This window comes from Setaria viridis, chromosome 3, assembly GCF_005286985.2.
Source record: "Setaria viridis chromosome 3, Setaria_viridis_v4.0, whole genome shotgun sequence".
In the NCBI taxonomy this organism is placed as follows: domain Eukaryota; kingdom Viridiplantae; phylum Streptophyta; class Magnoliopsida; order Poales; family Poaceae; genus Setaria; species Setaria viridis.
In genome coordinates this window covers 26194577-26219146 of record NC_048265.2, presented here as the reverse complement: position 1 = coordinate 26219146, position 24570 = coordinate 26194577, and the positions used below count along the sequence as shown (strand labels likewise).

General features: G+C 43.8%; 2 protein-coding genes across 2 annotated transcripts; both read left to right on the top strand.

The window, feature by feature from the left end:
- Nucleotides 1-2305: 2305 nt before the first annotated feature.
- On the top strand, nt 2306-7366 carry LOC140222217 (uncharacterized). Its single transcript, XM_072292403.1, has 8 exons — nt 2306-2357; nt 3611-3900; nt 4079-4415; nt 4508-4764; nt 4848-5060; nt 5160-5252; nt 5340-5462; nt 6290-7366. Exons 1-8 carry the CDS (start codon nt 2306-2308, stop codon nt 6677-6679), a joined length of 1755 nt encoding a protein of 584 aa, XP_072148504.1. The 3' UTR covers nt 6680-7366.
- A 13706-nt stretch (nt 7367-21072) lies between these two features.
- On the top strand, nt 21073-23060 carry LOC117847539 (uncharacterized). Its single transcript, XM_034728755.2, has 3 exons — nt 21073-22460; nt 22555-22632; nt 22814-23060. Exons 1-3 carry the CDS (start codon nt 21993-21995, stop codon nt 22934-22936), a joined length of 669 nt encoding a protein of 222 aa, XP_034584646.1. The 5' UTR covers nt 21073-21992; the 3' UTR covers nt 22937-23060.
- The last annotated feature ends 1510 nt before the right edge of the window (nt 23061-24570 follow it).

Here is a 24570-nt window from a genome sequence, read left to right as displayed (position 1 = left end):
GTAGAAATGTTTTCATCAATGACGATTAGGTAGTGACGGTTGCAAATTTCGTCACAGAATGGTAGCATTCTATGACGAAAGTTGTAGGATCGTCACTAGTCAGTGGTGACGGAGCTTTGCCGCGAAGAATAATGACGAAACTGGAATAATCGTCATATAATAACAAAAGTAACATTGATTTGTTGGGTCGTGTACCACCCGAAGGACATGGCTCAATGGAGCCAGCAGCGAGTCCCACCTGGAGGACGTGGCGAAGCAGACCCACTAGTGGGTCCCAACTTTGAGGATGTGGCATTGTGGTCCCACCAGTGGGTCCTACATGGAGGAGTGGCCATGTGGTCCCACCAGCGGGCTGTGGTGGTGTACACGTGGCTCCGTAGGCCCACACCCTTGGTCCACTAGCAGTCTGCCCCCTCCCTTGCAAAAAAATGACTCAAGGGGCCAAGGGGGATCGAACCCGAGACCTGATGCTAGAAAGGGAGGAGCCTTACCGCTGGAGCTCTCGACACTTTGTGTCCCTGATGTACACGTTTTTCCTTTTGTAGGTATAAAACGTTATTTTGGAATATTTTTTATCGATGGGCCTGATGGGCCCTGTACACGATCGTGTATACGTCCGTGGCTACTGGGCGATCATACGTCCGTGAGGGGATTGAGGAAAGAACACAGGGATGGAGGGGGTATAGAAAAGAACGTTAACTAAATTTGGTTTAATTAAAATTGTGCTCGAGTACAGCCGAACACACTTGAGTAGCGCAACGGTAAGGCTCATGTTATTCACCTTGAGCTCCCAGGTTCGAACCCTGTTGGAGCCAATTTTTTGTTATATTTTTTTCTTTATGCTCCATTTTTTTGGTACATGTTTAATTTGTCTAATATTGCTTCTACTAAAACAAAATTTGAAATGATTATATTTTTTCTTTATGCTCCATTTTTTTGGTAGATGATTAATTTGTCTAATATTGCTTCTACTAAAACAAAGTTTGAAATGATTTTGAGAAAATGGGCATGCACTAATATTGCACCTCACATGTATCATTGGCACGAGTGAGCCATGTTCATGCTTGTACAAAGACGTATACTACCACCTTGTCGAAATCGTTTGAATTTTTTATGGGATGTTTATAGAGCCAAACTACGATGCTTTGTGCATCTGTGCGATTTTCTGACCAATTTTTCCTATTATTGAAATTTTTGTTGGATTAGTGAAGCATAATTGTTAAAATATGCTAAGATAGCTAAAAAACTAAGTGAGGGTTGTGCATAATGTTGACAATAAAGTTTCAACTAATACCTAAGTGAGAGTTGTTCATGCTTTTACAAGTTGTATAGTACCACCTTGTCAAAACAATTTGAAATTTTAATGGGATGTTTGTGGAATCAAACTATGATGTTGTGTGTCTATGATGTGATTTTTGGACCAATTTACCCTATTATTGTAACTTTTTGTTGGATTAGTGAAGGAATAAATTTTAAAATAAACTAAGCTAGCTAAAAAATCTAAAGCTTTGCATGGACACCTCACTTTGGACTATAATGATTATAACAAAATTTTATTTCAATCTAAGATAGTTTTCTTGCACATTATCACAAAGCCAAATTTATAGATGGGCATAAAGCCCGAGCCCATGAGCCCGGCACGATAGAATGAAAATCTATGAATAATGAATGAAAATCTGAGGTTAATCATTATAAGATTATTTTATCCATCTTAAGATATTCTAGATTTTATCCTTTATGTATTCACAAAATAACTACAATAAAAGAAAAATCATGTAATAAGAATTCTCAAATAATTGAGGTTAATCATTAAGCATTATTATACTAATGTAATATATAAAGCATCGACTAAAAGAGGCGAGCGCAACCACCGAGGGCGCCAAAAGAATTCACTCCTGAAAAAAATACCACCAAAAGCCCAAAACACCGATTTATTTATCCATATCCCCCACTACTCGTCAACCCATCCTCCAGTCATCCACTCCCCCCACCCCGATCCATTTCTCCAAGTCTCCAACCCTAGCCGCCGCCGGCGGCACACCGCCATCGACGACCTCCTCACGAGCTGCGTCCACCAGTGGTCCTCTGTATCCCTCCCCCTTTCTGGAACCCTAGCCACCGCAGGTGGCTCACTTCCGCCAGCGACCTACTTCCTCTCCCACGAGCTGCGTCGCCGCCGCCATCAATCACCGCCGGTGGATCTGCTTCCCCGTCGACTAGGCTTCACCGCACCACGTCTTCTTCCACTTTGATGACTATAGCCGCCAAGAAACTTGTCTACATCCGCAACTAAGGCGCAACTGCAATGGTGGCAACAAGAGGTCAAGGTAGGAAGAGGTCTGCAGAAGAAGATCAAGGTAAGCCACAACGTGTTCTGTTATTTGTTCAAGTAGTACTACAATTTTGTTGGTGCTCTGGTTTAGGTGCACAATACATGAGATATAATGCAACAACACAGTACAATGCAACAACACTTTGATGAATTTTTGTGGCTGTTATCCACTTATCCTTTCCTGTTTTAGTTATCTGAAATCAATTGCACTGCGCAGTAAAGTAAAACCTAGATCTTTTAAAATGGGTGCAGTAGCAGTTGAATAAGAGGCTGAATCATAATAGTGGTTGTGTATTTATGATGTTCCAAAATCATGATAATGGTATGCCTCTTGGGATAATTAACTTAGGCATTTTGAAAGGATTGACAATCCTAATTTCTGGCACTCCTAGTATTTCTTATTGTTTTGAGCCCAAACTTTTACAGTAGCAAGATGGCTATTTTATTTATACATGTCCTGTACTTTTTCTGATTCCATATCTTACTGTGTGGTCGAGTGGATTTCAGTGCCATATTGTATATGTGCTGATCCTTAGAAGTTGTATTGCAATCATACTGATTGTACTCTGATAGTTGTGATGCTAGCCCTTATGATTTTTTTAATACTTCTTGTGTCCATATAATCTTGATCCTTAGTATTACTACCCTACAACATGCATCCGGGATAAAAGGGTTGAGAGCGCCGACGCTGCAAAAAAAAAATTTCCGGAGCTCCTAGGCAGCCCCCCACAAGTCGCAAGTCACAAGTCACGCGATTTTTCACGCGAAATATGCGCGTGCGCGGTTCGTGGGATTCGAACCCACAACCTCCAGCCTCGCGCGTAGCTTCCTTGCCATCCCACCTACACACCACATCTGACTATGTAGGGGATACTATCCTTTTGTATTAACTCGTGGGGGACCCTTTTGGTATGCCTCTTGTGATAATTAACTTAGGCATTTCGAAAGGATTGACAATCTTAATTTTTGGCACTGCTAGTATTCCTTATTGTTTTGAGCCCTTATGATTGTGTTAATACTTCTTGTGTCCATATAAGCATGATCCTTAGTATTAATACCTTACAACCCGTTGGTGAGAAACACCTAGATTAGACAGCATGGGAATAGACTTTCAGAACTGAACATAACTACTTCTTGTGTCACTGATCTGAATGTGTCACCTTTCTTATAGTTGCATTGGTAATGAAATTTCTTACTGCCTAAAATTTCCAACATGGACTGGTAGTAGCAAGTTAACGTCAATCACTGTTTCACTGCTGTACTTTCTTATTGTAATAGATACAAGGGTAAATGAAAGTAAAGAACCTCAAAAAACTGATTATGAGAGAAGGCGGGATGCACAAATAGCGGAGAATGCTAAGGTGTTTGAAGCACTTGGACTGCTAAATCTATCTACTGAATTTAATAATTCTGTACCTGAACCTACAACAAAGAAGGGGAAAAAATCAGCAAACCAGAAAACAAATAGTGAAGATTCGGATTCATCGGAATTTCTCCTTGAGGACAATGATCAAGGAGATAGTGATGATGATGACACTGAATCTGATGAGCAGCCACAACCCACTAAGGTGCTTCTTCTATCTTCAAAATACTGGCTAGGAAAAATTTGCATTGCATTAGATTGTTTTTAAACTGTTCTTTAATATATGCCCTTGCTTTGTAGATACCTATTCTTTCTTTCTTACATGATCTTTAATATATGCTCTTGTTTATTAATGCACATGACTTACTACATTTTTCCCACAGTGTCCTGCAGGCTATAAGCGAAAAGTCCTCGCTTCAAAGAAGAAGAGAGTTTCCAACATGGCTCCGGGAGTTAGGGCTACTAAGAGAGTGAGGGCACCTCAAGGTTCGCAGGTGCAACCTACTAGGGCCGAATTAAGAACATCAAAAAGGCTTCAACTGTCAGCAAGAGATGGGCAGAGTGAACATGCTCCTACAGATGGTCAAGATGAAATACCACCAAGTTCTTTTACAGATGCAGAGCAGGGCAATGGAACTGGTGTTGAGGACATTATAGCCACAGAGGAAGATAGTGGAGCTGGTGCTCAAGACATGATACATGCTGATGTAGACACTGAAGGCAAGTTATTGTTTCTTTATCATTGAAATAGATCAACTCTTTTGCTGATTTCCATGAAACTAAATCATTTAACTGCAAATTATATTTTGTAGCTCCTGCACAGAGAGCCCCAAGGAGACCCAGGCCACCCACCAAGGGAACACAGCTGGACAGGATGACAAAAGCTATGGGAAGGAGAATGCCCGTAGCTGTTGCTGAAGGGAAAAAAAGGCCTCATGAACCTGTTCAAGCAGCCAAGTTTGCATCTGAGGCTGGTGTCATCATTCGGGATAAGGTTCCTGTGCTACCACATTGGAAATTATATAAGAAGGATGATCAACATTACAAAAATTTTGTGGGAAAGCTCTCTGTAAGTGCAATATTGTTTTCTTGGTAAACTTGTAGACCTGCTAAACCTAAATTAACTAACTTATGGAATTGTCAAATGACTAGGGACGCTTGGCGATTAACACTAACGACAAGCCGACAGACGATGCTTGCACCGATGTGATGCGCTCTGGGGTGCGACAAAGGCGTTATCGGCTCAAGCAGAAATACTTCAATGGTGTAAGTGCTAATGAGATTAGCAAAACTTCTCCAGTTAACTGCATGTCTGATGAACAGTGGAGGGCACTAGTTGCAAAGTGGTCTGATCCAAAGAACATGGTATATTTTATTCTTGTCATTTATCATTTCTCAGTCAGTTTCCAAATTATCTTCTCAATGTTAACCAATGATCTCATCTGACATTTAATTCTCTTATAGGAAACAAGTGAAAAGAACAAGCTGAATCGTGGTAAAGTCAAGTATCATCAGACTACGGGTTCTCGCAGCTATGTGGCACACTTACATGCATATGTAAGTATTTGATTATCTACATAAGACTGACTTTGTATCATAAGACTGATGACACTTTGTTGCAATTGATTCTCTGTGAAACAGAAGCATCAGAGGAACAATGCAGAACCTAGCACAGATACCCATGAAGAACTTGATGTGGTGGAGGCCTTCACTTCCTGCCATACCAGCTCCAAACATGGTCTTAGTGAACCAGCAAGAGAAGCAGTTGTAAGTCTCTGCATCTGTATCCATGCATGTTAGTTGATGATTACAAAAATAAAGTTGTAAAATCACCTTTAGCTCCATCACTAGACCCACCCTGCTAGGATTATTGATTACAAAAATATAGTTGAGATGGTCATGTACAAGTAAAAACAAGTATCCATGCATGTTAGTTGATGATAATAAGAGAGAATGGCTGCAATTGGTTATCCAGATTGATTATATGTAGTTTGAAACTGTATCTAGATTGATTAGAGAATGAATTGTTCAAAAGTTTGACAACACTAGAGTAATCCACATTGATACTTCTCTGATGTCACAATCAATTTGGCTTGTATTATTCATAGATGCCACAATCTTCAGATTTACACTACAAGTACAAGCATATGCATATACCAGGTTACAATTTTTAGATTTTTACTGCAAGGGTTCTGACTTTAATACTACATGCTACATTGCTATCTGAATTTCCAAATAAAATTAGCACTGCTATCTAAATCTTAAGGATGTCTAGTCTACATCATCACTTTGAATTTTACACTAAAATATTTAAGCTTAGTGATGCTGCAGCCGTAGCAATTAGAAACAAGCATGCTGATCAGGCTGATCATGTTCTGGTAACAGTACAATAGAATCATTGCATTTCATTGGATTGGCTTGTGGTGCTGATCTGCTACTGAAATAGAGACATATTTTTGTCCTTTATGCTATATTTTATTCTACCTCTAGTACACATCTTGCTGTTTTTATTTTATAAAATACATCTTGACTTATATTTCCTCCTCAGATTAATGCAATAATTATCAACTAATGATGGATCATTGTTGTTTTAGACTAATATGGAAGCTTTGAGGGCACAACCTGTGGCTGAAGGTGAGACAAGAGTATCAAGTGTGCAGGTTGTGTCCCAGGTGCTCCCCAAGAATAGCTCAAACAGTTTCCTGAAGAGTGTTGGCATCAAACCAGTGGGAACCTCCCAAGCATCATCATCATCAAATGAAATCGAGCTACGGGAACAACTAGCAGCTGAAGCTAAGGCTGTTGTACAAGATGAACTCGAGGATCTCAAGAAGAGAAGTGAAGAAGCTGAGGAGAAGCTGGCGAGGACAGAAAGAGAGCTGGAGGAGATGAAGAAGCTGACTGAGATTAACACCAAGGCAATGGAGGAGAACAATGCGCTGCTCAAGCGTATCTTGTCCCTCAACAATGCTTCTTTGACATGAGCGCTGCTGGTGGTTGCCAAGACCACAAACTGTAGCTTCTAGTTGTTGGCAAGCTGGTGCTTCTGATGGATATGCAATCCTTATGAGCTGGTGGTGAAATAAGTTTGGTGAACTGAGTTGTTGGCAAGCTGGTGCTTCTAGTTTCCTGCTGGTGGTTGGTCATTTTGTTTAGCACTTAAGTTGGTAGTGATGAAATCCATGGTATGTGATATGTTTGTACTGTTGGTGAACTAAGTTTGGTGAACTGAGTTTGTTGAATTGAGTTTAGTTGCTGATGAACTGAGTTTAGTAGTCTTGATTAAGTTGTATGGTAATTGGAATACTGGATCTGTTAGCTGCTGGTGATGTCTATATTATTTGTATTTTCTAATGAAATCAGACTGACCATCTGAGCAGAAATGTTGTCTTTGTGACGATTGTATATTTTGTTCTGTGATGACTTCATATGCTGTTCTGTGACGAAAATGAGAAGCTACAACAGCGCGACACGTTGAATAATCACAGGATGCCACGTGGCCCCCACAACAAGTGACACGTGGACATTCTATCCACTGGCCACGTCATCCACCACGTGACAACCGCGTCAGCTGCCACAGCAAGCGACACGTGCCAGTAGACTCAGCGACACGTGTCAGTCCAGTCATTAGCCACGTCACTGCCACGTGGTGGGACACGTCAGCTGCCAGCGTAGCAAACGCCGTTTGGCAGCCTAACAGAGCGGTATGTTATGACGAAAATAGGGAACATCGGCGACGAAAACCTTTCGTCATAGAATGAAATCCTTTCTGTGACGATGCACGTTTCGTCATTGATTGAAAACACATCTGTGACGAAGAATGGACGTTTCGTCACCATACGTAATCAATGACGCTCATTCCATGACGAAACTGTTTTCGTCACCACTTCGTCACAGAAAGTAGTCGGTGACGATTGTGTAGTCTTCGGTGACGAAAGGGGAGCGTCATTGATGACCACTTCCCTAGTAGTGTTCAGGGGGGTGCGGGTAAGTCTTGCATTACTCGGCACATGCTGTAGCAGTCTATTGCCGAGTGTTTGCTAGTCGGGTGCCATGGGCACTGCTTTTTGAGTAGTTCGGTGAAGGTTGGCCCTTCGTCGTTTTTGCGGGATCCCTTCTTCCCGAAGTTAGTCATAGCAGCAACGGTGTTGTCGGGCTTCCGCTTGCGATTTTGATTACTCAAGAAGTTGTTTCGAGTATCGTTGTGCCGAGTTCTATCCTGGTCATTGTTGTTGTTGTCGCGTCCACGGTTGCGATGGGAGCCGAACCGTTCTCGCTCTTTGTCTTCTTCATCTGCCCACTGTTGTACCATGACTTTGAGGTCTTTGACATTAGCTGGTCGTCGTCTACCGAAGTCTTGGTATGTTCGTCAATCGTAGAGTCCATTCTGAAAGCACTCGATGACGTTTGTTTCTGAAATGTCTACTATAGTGGCCTTCTTTTCGAAGAATCGTCGCAAGTAGTCGTGTAGTGTTTCACCTTCCTTCTGTTTAATCTGATTCAGGTCAATCTTATTACCCAGTCTAGCCATGGAGCCGGCGTAGTTGTTATTGAAAGCCTTTGTCAAGTCTTCCCAAGAATCTATTGATCTAGGCTTGAGTGACTCAAGCCATGTCAATGGTGCTGGTTCCAAACATATGGGAAAGTGGATAATTTTGGTGTCGTTATTGCCCCCGGCTGCTTGGACTGCTAGTGAGTAGCATCATAGCCATTGAATGGGTTCTTGCTTGCCGTCATACTTGTTGGGTAGTCTTGTCCTCATTACCCGGTTTGTGAAAGCAGGAAAGTGGTTGTAGTTGTCGACTTCTCGCTCACGCCGACTGTTGATTATTTCTCGTAGATCACTGAAATTTGACACTTCATGATTTTTGCGAGTAGGGCGAATACTTTTTATGGAGTTAGTGTAGCTGACTTCTCCAACAACCTTCTGGCATATTAGGGTATTGTGTTTACTCGAACCTTGGTTGTGTTGCTGAGGTTGATTGACGACTTCGTTGTCATTTCTTTGTACATCATTATTGTTAATTCCAGCACCCCTACTGCCTTCTTGATGAGCTGCGATGCGGGGAACAGATGGGATCGGTGATTCTTTGTCGAGTAGCTTGTAAGCTTGTTCTGCGAGTTGTGCGATTAGTCCGTTGCCGTGCTGTGCGAGCTGAGTTGTGACTTCATTGTCTCTGTCTCGTGGAATTAGTGTTGAGATAAGGTTGATAGAGGCAATTGCTGCAAGTGGGGTAGTGTGTTCTTGAGCCTGTACTGCGTCAAATGCTCTCTCAAGGTTTGTGATAGGAATGTTTGTAGCCAGCATCTGGCGTCGCTCGGCCCGAGTAGCATTGCGCATCCTTCTTTGGTTCCTTTGATCGGAAGTTTTGTCTTGTGAGGCGTTAGCTGTTGACTCGTCTTCTGAGACGTTGTCGAGTTGTGCTAATCGCCTAGGGGTTCTGTTCTGGCTAGTACCCGGGTTGTTATTTTGAGTAATAACAAAGACTTCTCTGTCTGGGTAGTAGCTTCCAGAGCTTGATGTTGTAATTTCTGTGGAACTTTCCTCACGGCTTGACGTGAGTGCGACGCCTTCCTAGTATGGGAGGTTGTCTATGTGAGCGACAAGGCGTGACTCGTAGTCGTGGGCGAGGGATGGTCTCATTCCTGGCCAGTGAACGAATCTGCCTTGTGATGTCGAAGTTATTACCAGTCCCTGGGCTGGTCCTGACAGTGGGATCTCCTGGATGTAATCTGAGTCGGAGTCGTCCTCTTCGTCCTTCCCGTGTTCAAGTTGAATTCAGGTGAGGAAACTTTGGTAGACTTCGGCTGCATTGCGGAGTCTGTATGGAAACCATTTTGGAATCGAGGTCGAGTCGGGAAGTGACTAGAAGCAACTAGTCCGAATTGAAGTCGAGTCCGACATGTAGTCGAACTCGGGGTTGTTGACTTCGAAATTTTGGTTTTTCCTGGCCGAATCGACTGATTTCATCTCCCGGACGTTGATGATCTAGCGCCGAAACGATCCAGCGCCGTCAGCGATGCAGAGCCAGGATCCAAAAACGAAGGTTGCGCCCGCTTCGATGGTGAAGACAGGCTTGATGAAGACTGTTGCCATTGAGCTCTCGCTGAGAAACTCGACAAGCGCCCCTACCTGGCGCGCTAGCTGTCGGTGTTTTGGACCAGCAACCCGCCTATGGGGTACCCTAGGTGGTCTTTTATGCGGTAAGGGCCGTCGAGAATCAAGGAGTCAATGGTGACACAAGGAACATGATTTAGACAGGTTCGGGCCGCTAGATCGCGTAATACCCTACGTCCTGTGTGTTTGTGTGTATTGATCTTAGATGCGCTTGGAGTTGTTCTGTTCGAGAGGGGTCCCTGCCCACCCTTATATACACGGGAGGGCAGGGTTACAAGTCCGAGTCCTAGTCGAGTACAATTACAGAGTTCTACTCGGTATGGTCCGAGTAGTTTCCATATACATACTTAACTAGTCCGAGTAGGATACGCCTATCCCTTTGCCTTGATCATGTCCGAGTACGTTCCTTAGTGGGCCGTTCAAGGTCTACTCGTGGGCCTGGGGTACATGCCCGTCAGTTATTAATAAATTCCTACCACAATGTTTTGTGCTCATATTTTATGTCTTTTATGCAGGAATTGATGGTTAGAATTGGTACTTAAGGACCATCAACACCAAGGCGGATCGGCCAAGCACCTATAGGCCGATCAGCCTGGCCTATTTTGGTCCCTGATCGAGCTCCATTCCTTCGGCGCGTGAGGTATGCACAAATCCTAGGGTTTCCATGTGGCCTATTTGCTTAGAGATGCCTTCTAACCAACTTGGAGGAGAAATATAAATTTCCCTTGATGGATCACATGAGGAGGTTCACATTCATTGTCTTCTCGTATTCCACGACCGCCGCAAGATCATGAAAAGAGATGGATTTGGATCTACAGAGCAAGGGTCATGAGAGACCTTAGGAGAAGGTGAATAGAGGCCCGGCCGATCGGCCTAGCGTGCCCAAGTTGATTGTCCTGGAGCTTTCCTGCTCCCCCTAGTCATCCCTTTCGATGTGTCTACTCTCTAGAGGCTTCAAACCCCCATTTTTGTTTGTCATGATGTGGAAGATCATGAAGTAAGTCTTTGTTTGTCCCTAGGATTGTAAAGTGAACTTGATATGTAATCACAACGCTTGAGTCATGATCACAGTAGTTAATCTATAATTTATCATGCTTGGTCAGAAATTTTAGTAGGTTTGCATTAGTCTTATGATTATTGTTCATCCGACATGATTCTTCGTAGTGTGCTTGTTGCAAGGTGGTTGATTACGCTCGTGTATTGACAATATTGGGGAGGGAAAAGGTCGAGCACGTGCATAGTTATCTTGATCACACTAGATCAATACCATTTGTGCAGTGGAAGCATATGCAAGTGATCCTAGATCCATGGTTTGAATGTTCTAATTATATATTATTTATATATTATTGACACCGGTTTTTGACCAAGATCAACAACTGAAGATAGGGTTCCAGCAGCCGATGGAATCTGAGAAGGAGTCCAAGATAAGCACGACGTCTCCACCAAATAAGGGAAAGCGTCGAGATTTATTTTAGGTAGATTCCAGGATATTTTGTAATAGATCACATTATGACCAACTAGGATTTTAGCTTATTCCAGGGTATAAAAATATAATCCCAAGGCGTTGTACTCGAATAATCATCAATTCATCAATACAATCTTTTTTCGGCTTCACGCCACCAAACCCAACAAGTAGCTTTAGATTAGTTCTCAACAAGTTTCTTTTAGTAACCAGGGTTGCATCGGCTTCAACCTCCGGCAAGCTTGTAAGATTCGTCTTTATCAACTTTTGTATTATCTTACCAGAACTATCCCGATTAGGTTCGATATTTTGATCTGTTAATGCAAAGCTAGTTATCGAGTTTGCTTGATTTAATTAAGTTGAATCGTATCAATCTCTTAGTTGTTTCAAGCGCTCATAAGTTATCTGATTGTATCGGCAAGATTGTCCTTGCATGATTTAATTGCTTTATCTTTATTAGATCCGATAGATCTTTTTACTTGCCCCACGTGTCACTAGCTGCTAGATCTTTAGCGTTAAGCTATAACTTGCAAGCTGATGCTGTCTCGGTTAAGTCCTACCCATCTATTGCAATAGTGGCCTGACGTCACTGATCCAATTGCTATGTGTGCAAGGCCTTGTTAAGATAAAAGATTAAGTTATTGCCATGCGAGGCCATAGTGTCTCAGTTAGGTCCGATTTGATTCTGTTAGCTTAACTGACATGCATGTAATAGACAAGTCATCTTTTAATGGCTAATGTTCTAATCTTTTATATGATGTTTCTACATTAATGAATTGCCAGCCAAAAGATTTGGTGCACGATATAATTAATCTATATTATTTCATGCACTCCTCATGGTTTAGATTGTCCCCATTGATTGTCATCCAAAAGATATAGTTTTGGATATCTTGACAACAATTCACAACAAAAAGCACAGGACCAACAAACCAAATCAACTTATTAGAAACCCACAATAAAACTATGAGTATGACTGTAAGGGCATTTGGATCGTTAAAGTTTTAAACTAAAGCATTGTACTGTACCACAACTTTTGTGCATTGATAACCATATGAAATTTTAAATTTTAATATTATTCAATAATCAGTTTTTAAAAACATTATCAAATTAAGGTCAAAATCCGCAAAGTCAAAGTTACTAAGTCAACTGTGGATATGAAAAATGGAATTTGCATGTGTCATCTGGTATTTATTGGATTTCTAGTGGAATATTAATCTCAATCTAATCAACCTCAAACTTAAACTAGTGCATGCAGTATTGATTATCTTACACATCAAATCTTTTTAATGGAAATTAATATCCGCACATTGCAAAATCAAATCTTTAAGATATCTATAATTAATGTGAACCAAATCCTCTACTTGGAAGTATCAATTGTTGTACTAATAAAATATTTTTGCATGGGAATCAATGCAGATATTGATTACCTTTCACAAGTTTCGTTATATAAATGGGACCTTTCTATTACTAGATCTTTCACATTGTGTTGTTTATTGCTCCATAGTATTGCACATGGGAAAAGTTTCTAGCTTCATTATGCTTTCAAGCATTCTACGTTTTACTTGCAACATATTTGATTGTTGCGGTTACCCTTTCAATCAGGTTGAGGGATTTGTATTGAATTGTACTCATTATTTTGTTTTTCTTCCATGACGATTTGTAACAATACAAATTATTCTTTTTTTCTCCCTTGGCTTCTTTGTAGGGCGATCTTGATTCTACTTCTCTAGAAGATGATGTTGAGGGATTGACTGTGCGTCATGTGGATCCATTGTTCTTTCCTATTGTGAATGGATCTCACACAATTCAACAACCCAATGATAAAAATGCACAACTTGATGGAGGTGCAACATACTTCTATGTAAGTTTGATTCATCTGTTGACTTATATTTTGTTTTCATAGTAGTTTGAGTTGTCCAAGAGTTATGCTTAAGCAAAAAGATAGTGGAATAGAAACTAATATTGAGATATAGGTTGGAAATGCCCAACTAATAGCTAGTCAGTACAGAATGCGTGAATTGCCCGGTGGTATATCTCCTAGTTCTCACAAAAGAAAAGGTGCCTCACTGAGATAAAACGCTTTCAGCAGCTTGGGTATAGTAGTCTGGCCCTCGGTCCCATTTTCTTGACCTTTTGAAGAATGCCATGGTAGGTTGTCTTCCAACTTCCTTTTACTACCTGGTTGCCTAGTTATTTGTAGCAGATCAACAAATTTAGGAATGTATTTGGTGGGATGACTAACCGAGAAGAAGTTTTGGTGTGTATTTCAATATATTATTGATGTGGTGTGCATTCCATTATATTATTGGTGCAAGCAACTATTTGTTTTTATTTACTGATTTTGCTTCCATTTTTTTTCATTCAAATTGCAACACACACGATGAACTCACAGAATTACTATGGCATTGAAGTAACAAGTGATGTATATGGTTTCCCAATAGACAAAGATGAAAGGAGTGGAATATTTGTTCAAATTAACAATCTTGGTGATCAGACAAAATGGAATCACAATGCAATTAATGTTGGGTGGCATGTAATTGTTCTCCTCCATATTTAGGGGGGTTCCCCTGCTAAACTTTAACACATGTCACATCAGATGTTTGGATACTAATTAGGAGTATTAAACATAGTCTAATTACAAAACTAATTGCACAGTTGGAGTCTAATTCGCGAGACGAATCTATTAAGCCTAATTAGTCCATGATTTGACAATGTGGTGCTAGAGTAACCATTTGCTAATGATGGATTAATTAGCCTTAATAGATTCGTCTCGCGAATTAGACTCCATCTGTGCAATTAGTTTTGTAATTAACTCATGTTTAGTCCTCCTAATTAACATCCGAACATAGACCCTACTAAAGTTTAGCACCTCGTATCCAAACACCCCTTATGTTGGGGGGAAATATTAACGATCCCCTAAGACACCTTTTAAGGAGACAGACACGGAGGCCCGGGCCCACCCAAGCGTGATCAAAACTCTGCCTCGCCCGATCAAGACGCCGGGATCGGGAACGACCGACCCCCCTCCGCAAGGTTTCTGCCTCGCCCGACCGCGACCCCAGGGTCGGGGGCGCCCGACCCTGTGCCACGGAAGTTCCGCCTCGTCCGACCCCAAGCGAAGGAGTCGGGCGCGCTGGGGCCTCCGGGGCCGGGATCCCCCTCGGATGTGGCCCACATGGGCAAGACAGACAAAATCCCGTGGGTCCCCCCGTCGGCCTCGCCATAAATGCACCGCAGATCTGGCAGAGGGCAGGGCGACCGCGCCCCTCACGCAACCCGGCGCAAGTACCCGTGCACGACCGCCCTATGCAGGCTACAGTGCCGGCGGCCGGCTCCCATTCGCCGCGGGGTACTCATGGCCTGCGCCAACCGGAGCAAAGGAGAGAGCGGCCTGTCCTCGGGGCCCACACACCCTCGGGTCCCGCGCATCCCGCAGCACAGATGTGACGCTCTCCCTCTCAGCAGCCATCACCTGAGCAGCGGCATCCACTGTCTTCCCTAACGGACGCTGGGGTAACGACGGAACGCCCTCATCATGATCTGACACCTACGAAGCATCGAACAGGCTATCTGCAGGGAGCAACAACACTTGGCACACGGCGACCTCCTCCTCCGGCATGCGCGCCAGCACTCGTCAAGGGCCGGCAGAGGCGTCGGACGCCATAGGATCTTGCTCCTCCTTCCTGCCGCACCTTTTACCATTCTACATTTTACTCTTTACAGTCCTCTTTACCCGATCCCAATTGTAACTCCGGCCATCCCCTTGCGATATAAAAGGAGGAACCCAGGGCCGGAGAGGGGGATCGATCGGCTTCTTCTCCCACAAGACAAGCGATAGCACACCACAACTCTCCTTGAGAGCGCAAGCACAAAAGAGACTTGGGACCAGTCCCTCTCTCGCCCATCTGGAACCCCCTACTACAGAACCCCCGCGTGGGCAACACGAGCATCCTCGATACTGGACGTAGGGCTTCCCTTGCCCGAACCAGTCTAAACCCGTATCTCCCGCGCAACCACCTGAGGCTTACGCGCATAAAAGAAATTTACTAGTCTAAGTCTTGATCCGCTAATCTTGACAACGACACCTTAGATGCTGATATGTTTATGTGTTTGCTTTTCGAATCACAAATCTAAATATTATTTTTAATAGCAAAAACCCCTTGCATCCCCACCAGCACCGGATTCTATTAAGAAAAAATATATAATTCTTGCCAAGACTATAATATTTTAATTATGTTCTTAATGCTCACACTCCTTTATAGGTTGAGCCAGGCTTATATAGTGATTCGAAAACACATTTTTATGTTCATTGGACGGTAAGGCACCTTCCATGTTCCATTCAATTTGTTTATTTTTTTTGCTGAGGCTAACTTCCTGATGATGACAATATAGAGTGATGGTTATGAAGCGACAGGTTGCTACAATTTAATGTGTCCTGGATACAAGATTGATGATAATTCGCATATCCTTCCTGGAGGAGTCATCGATGCTATCTCAAACTCTATGATTTGAAACATACTATCATCATGAAAGTTATCATGGTAGTGGGACATTTTAGCCTTTCCTAATACGAGTATAAAATACTTAACATATTCTTTAAATATGTTACTTATGTTTATCTCTTCAGTAGTTATGCAACTTATGCCTATGCATGAATAATAAGATTCAATTAATTTTTTATCAACCTTAATACCCACGATGTTTAAACAATTCCAGGATGAGATAAGAGATTGGTTGGTGTACATTGGAATCAACTCAGAACCATGTTTAATTGGACAATTCCCTAAATCGTTGTTCACTAGCCTTGGAGACAAAGCAGATAACATTAGACTCGGTGGATTTGTGGTGACTCGTACAACTAAGATGGCTCTAATGGGAAGTGGATTCCTTCCAAATAATACAAAAGCTGCATCATTGAGCAATATTCAACTTATTAACAAGGATGGTAAAGCATCAAAGGTTCAAGAAGATCGATCAGCCTGCCTTTATGAACAACAAGAATATATATTCGGTTTCCCAACAAGAATATATATTCGGTTTCCCCGATTAGTGTTGAGGGGAAATTCACCTGCGGTGGACCTTTAGAATGAGAAATAATGTATTTCCCCTACAAATAAAATCCTTGCTGGGAGCTCTCATTGTTATTGACAATTGATCTGTTCACTTCTGGGTAGGCTTGCAAGCAGGGGCAGGTTGCGGCTGCCTGCCCCGCGTCCGCACGAGCCGCAAAGAGCATATGACGTGGCAGCCCGCATAACGCTGCAATTGTTGTGCAGCTTTTGCGGTAGCCTGCATGCCACCGCATCATCACGAGATGGCTGCTGCACTTCTGCGCTTTATGCCACGCGTCAAGCTTTACGTCTCCTTTCTTGTTTTATGGGGCCTAGTAGTGGATCCGCTGGCAACGGGAGGTGACGGTGGCTATGACGCTGGAGCCAAGAAGCATGAAGATGTCATCGATAGAGCACGGAAGAAGGGGATACCAAGCCAGACGCGGCCTTCTCTACGGTTTCTTTGCGGCCTCAGCGGTGCCGCCGACCACGACGGTGTGCCGCATAGAGCTGTTTCCACTACGTGGGCTGATTTGCGGTGCTACGCGGGTATGCGGCCGCCCACCCCACTTGCATACCTACTTTTTGAGTTTTTAGGAATGTCATTCTTGGAGTCATCACAGCCACAATGGATATGGATCTGTACTATTTGACAGATTTTTTACATCACTATATCCTCTACTAAATACGGGAAAGGTAGTCACTATGGTAACATATTCAATAAAGCATAGATATAAATAATTATGTCATATATACATGCAAGATATAAGATACCAAAAGAACCACGCAATTTGTTGAAATGAACCAGATTCTCGTGATTGAGAATCCAACTCCCTACGTGATAGTTTCTGGACTAAACCTATGATGTATAGAACTCATCTCAGTATAATATTACATCCATACCATGATAACAATACATATTATTTATTACATCAATCTGGTATATGCCCCATGGCCTAAACAACAAAAGGAAATCCAATGCAATGATAGTTAAGCTTCAGTTCATCATCTCCATCTTCTCGATCTCCTCCATAGGCATCACATGAGCGTAGCAGTGCAACCATCAATCATACCAACAGTTGTGATTGAACTCGTGCTCGGAATCTATTGGTATCATGAACCGCAAGCATACGGATTAGTTGTAGATTTTCCCTTAGGGTATTTTCCTAAGATTTTATCAATCTGTGGAACAAGTGGAATGCATGCTTTCACTTTATACTAATCTTATTACTAACAAAAGTAACCAGATGGATATGTGTGGACATAAACTAATCTAAATACGGAGATTGATACAAGATAGCAAAGATAGATTGTTGTTTCATCCCGAGGATCTAGGTTCACATGAATATGCATCTAATACGCAAAAGAGTGTTGCCTTCACTAGCTTCACAGTGCTTACGTTCTGGTTCGGGCCTTTCCCTCCTGTATACTGTCACTACACAAGGGTAATCAACCACCTCACCCACATATCTATATCAATGCATCCGCAAAGTTAAGCTAACCACCAAGATATGATGCACTCATATATGTAAATAAAGCATTGCAGTGACATAGTCCATGAAGCATTGATAGGCATAATGTACATGTAGTACTTACATATCAAGGATCCATTCAAGCCTAGGAATGAACAGATGCTTTATCCCATTATCTTACAGAGCTTGATGCACAAAGGGGTCATGGAGACTCTAAAGAACATCGTCATTGAAGATTCGGCCTACGGCTCCTTAGGTCGATCAGCCTGAGGTCTTCTTCAAGCTTCCTGACCTCCACCGATGTTCATCATCACGGTATCTAATCTAATCTCTGTTCCTCACCTTGTGATGGCATTGCTAGGTCAAAATGAGATTCAAGTTGTCAGGTGGGTTTTCCTGTTGAATGTCCTGGGTATTTGTAGTTGTCGGTGTCGGTTGGGATGCCTTCTAGGTGAATTATCTGGAGAAAACCCTAGGATCGTCGAAGTCCTTCATCCGGTGAAATGGGACGTCAATTATATTAGGGCTGAAAATTGGCAAGGCCGATCAGCCTAGGCCCCCTTGGGCCGATCGGCTCGCCCTCTACAAGCCTCAAACGTCCGAGAGCTCCATAAGAAAGTTGTAGACCTTTTTGAGCAATGCAATTTTCTTACCAAATTCGCCCCAATCGACTTCGGATGAAGGAGATAGTTGCGTGCCTGCAATTCAATGTTCCTGATTATGTCTTTCAATATCCAAAGTTCAGGTCCAAATCGAACTTGTACCAAAATCCTCTATTTATGGACATTTTCTATAATTTTGCAATATGGTCCAAAACACAACACATATGTGAATATAGGTTATTTCAGGTGCCAAGTGGCCGATTAGTATAAGAATAAGTCCAATAATGCCACTTAAATGGTACCAAAAGTGTGTCAATAATGAGCGCAAATAGACTCGTACCCTGCAAACTCATGAATTGCCCCCAAGGAATGGGATAGGTCCATGTCACCATCCGTAAATGTGCAAGCTTTAAGTAGCATAATACTAGTATTAAAAAAATATTCAAGAATAGGCTCAGGTTTCCTATGCAGCAGCAAGCATAAAGAGTTACAGTACACAATGCTACCACTTATTGGTTTATAGTACAGTGAAGATCTAACCATCCATTATTATAGATAATTTAGTAATTATACATTGTAAAAAGTGAGATTCAAAATGGAATGATCTTGTAGACATTATGCTAGTGTCAAAAACTATTATAGTGATGCCATTTGTGCTCTTTTACCATGATACCCTTATACTACATATACTCAAGTATACTACCCATACCGCAGGTGATATTTTAGTAGTATACAATTAATTTTGACCATTGGATGTTTTTATACTAGTCATTTTTGAATGCTAGTATAGTCTAGTATTATCCATCGTAAAAAAGCTCTTTACCAAAACACGAGGAATAACAATTCATAGGGGCATCTGTTAGCGGCTGTTAGCGCGCCAGTTTGTGAACTGCAAGCGCACATATCATCGTTGCTTTTCCCTTAGAGTATTCCATCCAAGGTTTATTAATCCGTGGATTGGCAGTAAACTGACTAGGGTTTTATATTTAGTATAACGGATCAATCCTAATCATGAAGCATTGATTGCATATAAGGGTTAATCTGATAAAATATGAATGCCATTAATACAAGTAGATCACATCCATAGATATAAACAAGGAGATAAAACCACCAAGGATAATCGACCCAAACGCCTTCTAGTTGTAATTCTAGCTAACGAGCAAGAACACCATAAAGCAATCTTTGAACTACTACCTCTGGTCTACCTCTCAAGTATTCATACCCTACTAAGCATAAGATCTTGTCACGATTCTACCGTTCAGCGCAAAAAGTTCCAAGGGCACATCCACAAGTGCACGTGTCTAGCTATCATGAAGGATTAACATACTAAATCTAATCACGATGATTACATAAAGCACGTTAGATAGCCTAATGAGCAGCAAGACTAAGAAAAAGCATATTCAAGATAGTAGAAAGCATAAAAGGAGACGTCGAGTCACTAACCGGAAGACATGAAGAACATTGCTCACATAATATGTATTAGATCATCACCTTCAAGTACATACCATCGATGATCCACTACTAGCTCCTAAACTCCGCTATAGCACAACCGCATAGGGAGGCCATAGCAGCTAGGGATTGGCCTAAGCCATCTTCTAGACAACTCTGAAAACTTGCAGCGGCCCCCAACTCCCTATGATGTGTTTGTCCCTCTATTTCATCAAGTTCTGGTAAATGAATTTTGCATTGAAGACACCTAGAGGTCATATTTATATATACCTTTGAGGAGGCTTGAGGCGTGCTCCATCTTCCTTAGCACGAGCCATTTGCTTGAGGATTAAACAGAATTTGATTTCCACAAAATTTGATTAGTCCAGACTTTCCTTTTTCGCATCACTTCCTTCCAGACGTTATATATGCCACATCGGAACTTCAAATGAGGCAAATCGAGTTAAAAATTGTGTCGCACGAAAAAATGTACAACTTTGGTATTCATAAATTTTCTCGGAAATGAAGTTAACATCCCAAAATATGGCCAAAAGATAATTTGTACTCCATCCATCCCATCCCAAATTATAAGTCATTCCAAGAATTTTGGAGAGCCAAAGTATCTCAAGTTTAACCAAAATTATAGAGAAAATTATAAAGATTTATGACATCAAATAGGTATACTATGAAAATATAATTGACGAAGAATCTAATGATACTTAGATGGCATCATAAATGTTATTATATTATCATATAAATTTGGTCAAATTTGAGATACTTTGACTCTCTAAAATTCTTGGAATGACTTATAATTTAGGATGACGAGTACTTGGCCATGTTTAGTTTCATCCAAACTCCCAACTTTGACACTATGCAAAAAGAAGATTCTCCATCACATCAAGCTTGCGATACATGCATGGAGTACTAAATGTAGACGAAATTAAAAACTAATTGCACAGTTTTGTTGTACTTTGCGAGATGAATCTTTTGAGCCTAATTAGTCAATATTTGGACAATAATTCACAAATACAAACGAAACGCTACAGTTGTACATTTATAGCAAAATGCCAATTTTTCCATTCCCAAATTAGGAACTAAACAAGACCCTTCTTTACGCAGCTTGTATTTAGGATGGATGAGTACTTCTTTACGCAGCTTGTATTTCGGGGAATATCTCCTAGCTCCGAAATCGCAAAGCTGATTCTACACGCGAGCACAGTGCTCGATTCCCCCGGCCGTCCAATTAGCCTACACGTGCGCGGGACCCACATGAGTTAAAGCTCAACGAGCCGCTCAACACTCTCTCCCCCAGCCTCTATCCATTTTCTTTCCCCATTTTTTTCGTTAATCTCTTCGCTTGCAGATCCAATCATCGGGGGAGTGTGTGCGCGCGTGGGACGGAGCAGCAGCGGAGCAGGCGAAATCCAGGCGGCAGCCGGCGGCAGGAGGCAGGGCCCAACGACGGCTTCGCGAGCGGCCCCCCACGGCGGCGCTGTCTGGTGGGGGAGGCTCGCGGTCCCGTGAGCTCCACCCAACGACGATGCGCTGCGGCCTGCCTGGGCAAGGGAGCGGCGGCGTGACGGACGGCCCGGTGGAGGAGCGCGGTAGCGATTGCATTTTTTTTTCTCTCTAAGATTTTGTTTTCCATCCGTCCGCCCCACCAGATCGTTTTTTTTGGGGGGGCACCCCCACCAGATTGTTGAGAATTGAGATCCACCGCTTTGCGTATCGGGACAAAAGCAAATCCTTTCAAACCCCGAAAGCCCCCGGACCCCGCCGGGCGAGCAGCAGCAGCACCACCGCCGAAAGCACCCGAAATCCCAAGCGCAAGTGCGTCATCAGCGCATCACCCACTCCGCCGCACGGCACAACTCGAAGCCCAGCCTATCCCGAAACTACCCCTCGACCTTGTCCGCCTCCAGCCACGTTCCCCTGGGGTACAACCGTCCATAACCCACCCCGCTGACGATTTACTAGCCGTTAGACGGTTACTTCATCCCTCCCGTCCTTTTCCTTTCCTCCCCGCAGAGTTCAAATTCGAATCCCGGGACCCTCCAAAGTCCAAATCCCCCCAAATAAAACCCGTCAACAACGACGCCTCCTTCCTTCTCGTCGAATCAATCGAGTCATCCCCGACCGAGACGCGATTCGAGACGTCAGGCCGATGGGGATAGAAGCCAAATGCGGTGGCCTGGCCGTCGCCACCGGCGCCACGGTCCGGCGGCCGCTGCAGCCGCGGGACACCAACGTGGCCGCGTCCACGGTGGTGGTCGGGAAGGCCGCGCCGAAGCCCAAGGCGAAGCCGAAGGCGGTGACGAGGCTGGCCGCTTCGCCTCCGCCGCTCCCGCCGTCGCCGCCGCCGCCGCCGCCTGCGCCGGTGGTGGTGGTGAAGCCGCGGGTGAAGGCTGAGTGCGGTGTGGCCGTGGTTCCGGTTGCAGAGGTGTCGCTGGCGGAGGAGCTCGAGAGGGCGCGTGAGCGGCGGGGCCGGCTGCGGGAGGCGAGGGAGCGGACGGAGCGGGGGATGGATGGCCGCGCGGAGGCGCTGGACCGGGAGGCGGCGGAGTGGGAGCGCCGTGCGGACGAGCAGCGAAGGCTCGTCGCGGAGCTCATGCGCCTCATTGGGATGCCCGAGGTCAGTCAGCCCACCGTCCTGTATCTTTGGATCCGTTCGATATATTTCTGCGGATCGATTTTGATGATTTTGAGGATGTAAAATTTGGTTGCAGGTGTATACTCCTGTGGAATCGCTGAGATCCAGAGAGGAGAGGAAGCGAAGAGAGGCCATTGCTCATTCGTCTTCAAGGGTAATGCTTCCTATAATCTACTTCAATTCCAATTCATTTTTTTAGACACAGATCGTTGGCTATGTTACTATTAGCTGGAAAAAGTTGTGTGCATTGTGTCGAGAAAATCAGATAGTTCGCCTTCTTGCCGAAATTATCTGCCATCCTATTGCCGTTCATCTTTGTTATGCACATGCTACAGGGTTCCACCTCGACCGCATCAACATTGCTGGCTGATGTTGGAGCACAATCCTGTAGTGATCAGGAATCTGAGGCAACCGGAGTGGTAAAAGAGATAGTGAAAACAACTGAGATCAGCACGTGATTTTGTGCCATTAGTTTGGTTCAACTGAAAGCAGAGGTAGTTGTTGCTCTGTTTCTTGTTCTCGTATAAATTGTCGGTTGTGAATGAAATCAAATAAGCAGAGTATTATGGGGTTATCACAAAATTTTGCTTCTTGGCGAAATTGCTATCTTATCTAACACTGCCTACATGCTAAAATGTCTCGAAAAGAGGTCTTGCTGTTACATGGACCCATCACTCGACTCTGGTCTCTCTGAATGTGAAAATATCAAGATGCCTCGCCATCCCAACTGACTGTAAAATATCAAAATGTAATAAAGAAGGGAAGCTCACCCTTTCTGAATATTTTTTTAGATTACGGAAAAATATTCTGACCTCAACACTTACAAGTGAGCGCCTACAGCCGAACCCTTTCTGAATATGACTTGCTCAAAAACAACTATCTGAGTGTGTACTTAATAACAAAATTTGCAATTCCTGGAATCATGCTTTCATCCTAATGCAACAGTGAAAAATAAAACTAGCTGGAGAACTATCCGAGTGTGCAAGTGATACAAACAGTATTTACACTTCCTGAACTTTGCTACTCTGATGCGGCGTACGTGTTTAACTCAAATGATGGAGCAGGCGTTGGGGTTGTCGTCGCTGAAAATGGATGGGTACGGCGAGTACTGGATGTAGTAGGATGCGGCGTCGGATGGGCAACCAGCATAGTAGTGCCAGCAATCACACGTGCCAGTGGCATGGCCATGAGAAAAATGCCAGTAGCAATAGCCGTGGGCGTGGCCGTGCGACGGTAGCATCACAATCTCGTGTCCGTGCTCGCGCATGCCTGCAGCCACCATGCGCAGTGGAACACCAGTCGCCGTCACGTCCTCAGCGGCCGTAGCGTCTTCTTCATCATCCTTCTCCGCGCCACTGCGGTCGGCCTTGTTGTCATCGGGGACGCTAGCGGTAGCGACTTCGTCGTCCGAGCTGCTAGCGGCCACGCTCTGCTGACGAAGACGCTTCTCGAGGCGAGCGATCCGAACATAGCTGGCGAGGCCAAGGTCCTGGACGCAGCGGTCGATGTCGCGTTCCACCTCGTCGAGCGGATCTGCCATCCGCCCACCGGCGACGACGAGGGCGCGGAGGAAGCCGGTGCGCTGGCACCTGCGCACCTGCTGAAGCGCGCGGCAGAGCGCCTCCTCCAACTCTTCCAGCAGGCTCCGCATCGCGGCGTCCGTCGTCGTCCCCGCCTCCGCCCCGTCCAGCTCTAGGACATCTCTGAGGCGACGGACACGCCTGGCGACCCTGCCGCAGCGGGTCTTGTTCCGGCTCGCCGTCTCCACCGCCGCCAGGATGTCCTGCGCGATGCCGACGATCGTGCGCACGTTGCTCAGCGGCTCCATCTTGCAGGTGCCTTGTGTTCTACCGGAACGTGGGTATGTGTGTGGATTACATTGTCCCTGAATGATTGCTCTATAAATACCCTCTCGTTAAGATTCGTGCCTAAGTCTTTAGGTTGCTTTTACTTGTACGAAACAGTTTCCCTGTGTCGTCCCGACCGCGTACGACGTGCATGCATGGACATTTCACTGCATCATCCATGTTGGTGCCTACGAGTCTTACTCTAAAGAGGTCGGTTATGTTTATGGAAAATAAATTAAATTATA

What these genes read in the sequence shown, in the direction of transcription:
- LOC140222217 (XM_072292403.1), top strand. Translation starts at nt 2,306, where the DNA reads ATGGTGGCAACAAGAGGTCAAGGTAGGAAGAGGTCTGCAGAAGAAGAT. An exon ending in GTCTGCAGAAGAAGATCAAG is followed by an intron (nt 2,358 to 3,610) that starts GTAAGCCACAAC and finishes TTATTGTAATAG; the next exon opens with ATACAAGGGTAAATGAAAGT. An exon ending in ATTTTGTGGGAAAGCTCTCT is followed by an intron (nt 4,765 to 4,847) that starts GTAAGTGCAATA and finishes TCAAATGACTAG; the next exon opens with GGACGCTTGGCGATTAACAC.
- LOC117847539 (XM_034728755.2), top strand. Translation starts at nt 21,993, where the DNA reads ATGGGGATAGAAGCCAAATGCGGTGGCCTGGCCGTCGCCACCGGCGCC. An exon ending in GCCTCATTGGGATGCCCGAG is followed by an intron (nt 22,461 to 22,554) that starts GTCAGTCAGCCC and finishes ATTTGGTTGCAG; the next exon opens with GTGTATACTCCTGTGGAATC. An exon ending in TTGCTCATTCGTCTTCAAGG is followed by an intron (nt 22,633 to 22,813) that starts GTAATGCTTCCT and finishes CACATGCTACAG; the next exon opens with GGTTCCACCTCGACCGCATC.